The 6,181-nt window shown below is 39.1% G+C and overlaps 1 protein-coding gene across 2 annotated transcripts in view; it reads right to left on the reverse strand.

The window, feature by feature from the left end:
• Positions 1-5,531, reverse strand: part of LOC121877701 — a 36,745-nt gene extending 31,214 nt beyond the window's left edge. For both annotated transcript variants that reach the window (XM_042383526.1, XM_042383525.1), the window contains exons 1-2: positions 5,133-5,531; positions 117-275 (exon numbers count right to left, since the gene is read on the reverse strand). In XM_042383526.1, coding sequence (XP_042239460.1) covers positions 117-260 — 144 coding nt within the window. In that variant the 5' untranslated portion in view covers positions 261-275; positions 5,133-5,531. The remainder of the gene's footprint in view (positions 1-116; positions 276-5,132) is intronic.
• Positions 5,532-6,181: the final 650 nt, after the last annotated feature.

Here is a 6,181-nt window from a genome sequence, read left to right on the forward strand (position 1 = left end):
AGTTCGTTAACCGAGGGGTCACTGTATTAATATACTGTACTGTACTGTAAATTTAACCTGCAAAACTCTGCAAATCCCATTTTGTTATTGACAAGTATGTATCACAATGTACAAACCTGCTCCCATTTGTGCATCTCCCAGGGTGAGGTTCTGTGATCAAACATGTCTTGATAAGACAATGCTGTGCCAATCATGTTCTCCATCTCTTCAGCAGTCTGTACACCATTCACCAAACTCTTCAGATTTGGGTGAGTCTTCATCTCCTGATTCTTCTCCTGCAAAATAAACCAAACTTGGCTCAGTTAAACTCAGTACTGTACAGCAGGTCTTGATAGTCCAGACCCCAACCCCAACCATCCAAGACTCCATCAGCCAGATTATTTTAAATGGCTAGCCAGCAAGTCTACTGAACTGTGTCAGCATCTGCTATTACTGTACAGGTTGGACCCCGTTAATCCAGGACCTGATAGTCCGGCAGCTTCGATGGTTCAGGATGTGTCATAGCTCACTTCTTGTGGCTGCTGCCACTATTTTACCTTTAAATACTTATAATGTACCACTAAATATGCATCCTAAGAGTCCAGCAAGCAGTGGAAGTGGTTGTAATGCAGTGAAAAGTAAGCAAGCGACTTTAACTATTTTAGAAAAGGTGTCTATACTGAAGAAATTAGACAGTGGTACATCAGTCAAGGCCTTGTGTGCCTTTTTTAAACCTCGGCTTCGATGGTTCGTAATTTTAAATAATCCAGAACCGGTCTGGTCCCAAGCTTCCCATATTAACGAGGTCCAACCTGTACTTGGATCTAGTGCCCGAGTGTTTGTGCTCGCTTTATTTTCAAATACTGTACAGGTACAGTAAAGTGAACATTTTCATGCCGAAACCATCTGTGAGTGGAAATCCATTAAAAAGGAAACATATTTCCTTAACGATTAATCAGAAGATCAATATTATAAACAAATTTTAAAGTGTGAAGCAAAATAAATTATGGAGGATTGTGGTATGGGGACTGGTTACAGTACTGTACTTGATATGGTAATGACCTCACAACCACTAACTCATAAGCTGATGTTTGCAGAATAAAGCAGTTTTTCATGCTGAACACATAGGTGATATTGAAAATTTGGGAATTTCCATATTACTGTACTTGAGTTAATACCCTTCTTACCCTGTCAATCTTGATCCACCAAGGTGGTCTGGCCTTAGAAGCAAAGGGAAAATGTGGGGCTAAAAACAAAACTAAAACCTAACCTGGCCAAGGGAGATAATTATTCTGCAAACACTTTGGTGTTTGCCAAACAACAGTCGATGATACAAACAAATAAAAAGATAAAGGAGACCTTTCATAGTCAATACTAAAAGTGGTGACACTAAAAAGTGTATTAAAGACACTAAATTTAATCAGATGGACGAAGTTTAGGTTTTTCTTTTTTTGTTTTCCCACGGGAGGTGTCCCTCATATTTCGTAAAATCTCATAATTCTTAAGGGCTAGAGCTCCTATAATTTTAAATTATGGGGGTTTTACTGTAGCACCAAAATTTCTGGAGATGCTATTTGTGTGATACTAAACAAGAAAATGAAAACAACAATGCACAGAACCTAACCTATCCAGCAAACCTTACCAAACTTCCTAACGGACCCCCTGGCATATTAAGCAGAAAGAACTGACTTTCATATGAGATACCAATTAAAACACTTTTCTTGAAACTGCATTATGTAATTTTACATCTTTCTGCTCATAAGAGTACGATTGGTCGTTGCACTGAAGCACATATTTCTTGTTCAGTCAATTCTCTGGTGCATTTTGAACACTTGCACAAACTCCCAAGTACAGTACAATACGGTACTGTAGTCTATGTTGACATATGAATTCTTGGAGACAGTCTTCAACCTCTACAAGCACAGATAACTTTTGAGATGACATGGAACACTTACTCAGGGTGTGGATTGAGGACCAGACCAAGCAAAATGTACCCATTAACACCATGATAATTCAGTAAAAGGATAAGAGTCTGTATGCAAATTTTAAACCAGGAACAAGGTGCTAGCTCTGATGAAAAACCCTTTAATGCCAGCAAAGAGAGGTTTGAGTGTTTTAAGAAACACTCAAACCTAAACAACATTAAGATGGTAGGTGAAGCAGCCAGTGCTGATACAGTACTGAGTCTGCTAATAATTATCCAGCAATACTAAAGGCAATCAATAAGGCTGATGGATACACTCAACAAGTGTGCAATGTTGATGAAACAGGCCTCTTTTGGAAGCACAAGCCCGCCAAGACATTTATTTCAATTGAGGAGGAAAAAGCTCCTGGGTATAGAGCTTCCAAAGATCGTGTAGCGTTCCTGGTGCCCAAGAACACAACTTCTTTGCTACTGTCTATGGATCAAGGTAAGATTAATATTTATGCAGGACTTTTAGACAACTTATAGCTCAATTGATGATGAAGATCAGCAATCAGTCTGAGATTTCTGGAAGAGTTTAACATCATGAATGTTGTAGAAAACATTGCTGAGTCATGGGATGAAGTCAAATGTACAACTATGAATGGTGTGTGGAAGAATATCTGGCCAGAATGTGTCCATGATTTCCAAGGTTTTCCTCAGGTTCAGACCTTGGATCAGGTGCAGCAGGAAATTGTAACTCTAGCAAATGGTGCAGGGTTCGAGGAAGTGGATTAGGATGGTGTGGTTGATCTATTACAGTCACACAGAGACCATTAGTCCAATGAGGAACTTGTTAATGGAATAGGAGTGAGGTGTTGGTGAGGAACAGGAGGATACCTGTACAGAAGTTCAATCTACAGCCCGTGAATTGACAACAAAAGTTTTGTCTAAAGTGCTTAGTCAACTGCAAGATGTGATGTAAACCACTGAGACACAATCCAGATCATGAACACAGCCTCAAGTTTGCAAGAGAATTGGAGTACACAATGAAGGGCGATAAGGAGCTGTACACTGAAAAATTGTACTGTCAACAACAGACCACATTGGACAAGTTCTTTGCCCCAAGACCACAGCCAGCAGTCAAAGATGATGATGATGATCCACAAGAGAGAGGCAGGAGTCAGTAGTGACCCACTGTCTCCCTCCCAGTTCAGGTTAAAATTATAAATAGCAACTTTTTAACATATTTGCACAAACTAACACAGTGTCCACACTAAAACAAAGTGAAATTGCGACTTTTTAAAATAATTTTCTATGAAAAATCGCTGGTGGATCAGTTCGCTAATACATTAATTATCAAATTACAACATACTATAGCAAGTTCTTTCTGTTAATATGCTGGGGCGTCCAGAGGGTGAAGCCCCAAGGCTAATAAGATAGATAAGTTTAGGTAGGAGTCTTTGGTTAGGTTGATGCATCTTCAACAACGCTTCTGCAGCTTGTTTTTCTTTTCAACTTAGGTTAAGTTAGGCTTAATTTAAAAACAACTACTTTTTAAAGACAATTACCCAAACTACAATAGTGTCCACTACATAATGCGGTGAAATTGCAGCATTTCTAAAATAATTTTCAATGAAAAATCGCCAGAAGGTATCTCATCAATAATTAGCTTGTCCAGTTATTGGTTAGGTAAGTTTGGTAATACTGAAGCAGAGGGCTAATACCAGAAGGAGTTGTTCGATTTCAGTAATTTTTTTCAGATATTATCATTATTACATACAAAGTATTTTAAAAAAGCCCGCATTTTCTAAAACCTAACAGAACCTGACCTAACAAACCAAAAAACCCACCTAACCTTACCTACCTTCATAACCAAGGAGCTCCACCCCCTATATTTCTGTCATATTAAAAAGAAAATACTTATTTTAGAAATATTGCAGTAAACAGCAACCATAAAAATCCTGAAATTCACTCCACTCAATCGGTATAACTATTTTACTATGATCAATTTCATATATTACATTTGGTTAGGTTAGGTAACACATTTTTTTTATCAGATTCTTTGGTTGCTGTAATCTGCAATTTTACCCTTATTTTGATATCTGGTACCAATGAAAGGGGGGGGGGGTAATATTCGTTTAATGGCTGCAGCAAGACTTTCATATTTGGTTATTCTCGTATTAAAAAAAACGAATATATTTCTTTTCTTGGGCAAATTAGTATGCATGGAGATAAGTAAAAACGTTACCAGAAATAAATCAAGTCAGCTGATGTTCTTCCCACAGCCAGTCACCCACTCTCAGACAATGTCTTATCCTCCGGTGACATGGCTTGGAGCATGAGAGCTGAGTCTACGGTGTGTATCCACTGTGACGTGACAAAGCTTGGAGCATGGGAACTGAGTCTACGGTGTGTATCCACTGTGACGTGACAAAGCTTGGAGCATGGGAACTGAGTCTACGGTGTGTATCCACTGTGACGTGACAAAGCTTGGAGCATGGGAACTGAGTCTACGGTGTGTATCCACTGTGACGTGACAAAGCTTGGAGCATGGGAACTGAGTCTACGGTGTGTATCCACTGTGACGTGACAAGGCTTGGAGCATGGGAACTGAGTCTACGGTGTGTATCCACTGTGACGTGACAAGGCTTGGAATATGTGCACCGAGTTTCCAACGGCTTTTATTTTTCAAACTGCACACACATTAGGTTTGGTTGGTTTGGTTTCAACAGTGATTTGGGAGTTGAAATTGTTATGAGAATAGTTTTTTTTTGTGTATTTAGGTGTGTTTTATTATAATCCGACCTTCATTTCTTGGGAAAATTAGTAAATTTTGTCAAAAAATAAAGAGAAATTTTTATTTTTCACAAAATTCGCTCATTTGCCCAACAAGAGAAGGTCAGATTTAAGTACACAAAAAAAAAACCTATTATCATAACAAAAAGGAGCCAAAGCCACTAAACGAATATTTACCCCGGACAAATATCCACAGCCAAATAATAAACCTTGGTAATACTAAAGCTCTCTTGCAGTAGTAATAGTCAGACAAGAACACTTATGTAACAACTTAACATTTAGCTTATAGTCTTGTCAGCTGTTATCTCAGCTGTATGTTAGGTAAGGTACTATATAATTTAGTATTTGCCAGTACTGTTCATCAATGCCAGGATACAGTAAGTCCTACGATAAGTTTGACAAATTTTGTACCTCGTACCCAATGTTTAAAATACAAGTACAGTAGACTTACCCGGACACTGTCATGTGGCTCTATTAGCTGCCCCTAATGTACTGGTCTTTGGTCATTGATTCAGCCTTATATATACCGACTGTTACATACACGTCTTCATCGTGATGCGGTTCAGTTACTTTGCTGCCTCGGTTTAACGAGAACGAGAATCTGTACGTATTTTCAAACTTCACTTCCAAACATGACTAAGCTGACTAAGCTCCGTTCAGTCTGTTTGAAAATATTCAGAGTTAAGTCAGCCTGTCGTGACGCCCACCACCAGCTCTTAATGTATTATTGAACAACTTTTTTTCTGATCAGGTCCACGTATGATATACAAATGAACAGAAACATAAGGAATGGTAGTATGGCCTAAGGGTAAGTTAGGTACTTGGTATGGTCCAGTTTCTAAAGACAGTTACAGAGACAACAGCTGTCATAGGGGGGTACGTATTTGTAGGAGTCAGATTCGTTTTGGCTACAAACTTACACCAAGGAAAATAATAAAAAAATAGGTTTTCCTATGTATTTTCTTTTGTTTCAAAGGAATCTGGCCTTCATTTCCGTCGGAAAAGATGCGCTATGGAGATACCAACAATCATGGTTGTTCAAAGTGGGCAGCTCGCTGGTGCTTATATAATTTTCGTCAGACGCCTAGAGCACTCTAGCACTAGCACCATCAAGTGTTGCAGGAACGAGATATGCCTAAAAGGTGCGGCTAACGGCAAACAAGCTGATCAGCGAGTTTTTTTTTTACGGGGATTAGCCTGTAGTGGATTTCTCTCCTACAAACGCTGTTTGTCGCTGAGTAACCGACCCCGCGAATTCCACATTTTTTTTTTTTTTTTTTTTTTATTGGGCACTCCCTACATCCTTGTGTAAGGTGAAGCGCAGAAGCGTTTACAGTGCCCAACAGGGAAGCATGCTAAGTTCATGCTTGCCTTTATGTCCCATGAGTTAAGGACGTAGAAGCCTGAAGAGTCAGTGGTTTGTGTCATCAAGTTATTGGAAGCTCCAACAACTTGTCCCTGAATACGAATTCGCAACTTTCGACTTACAACAGGTACCTA

The sequence above is a fragment of the Homarus americanus genome, unplaced genomic scaffold (genome assembly GCF_018991925.1).
Source record: "Homarus americanus isolate GMGI-L3 unplaced genomic scaffold, GMGI_Hamer_2.0 scaffold24523, whole genome shotgun sequence".
Classification (NCBI taxonomy): Eukaryota; Metazoa; Arthropoda; class Malacostraca; order Decapoda; family Nephropidae; genus Homarus; species Homarus americanus.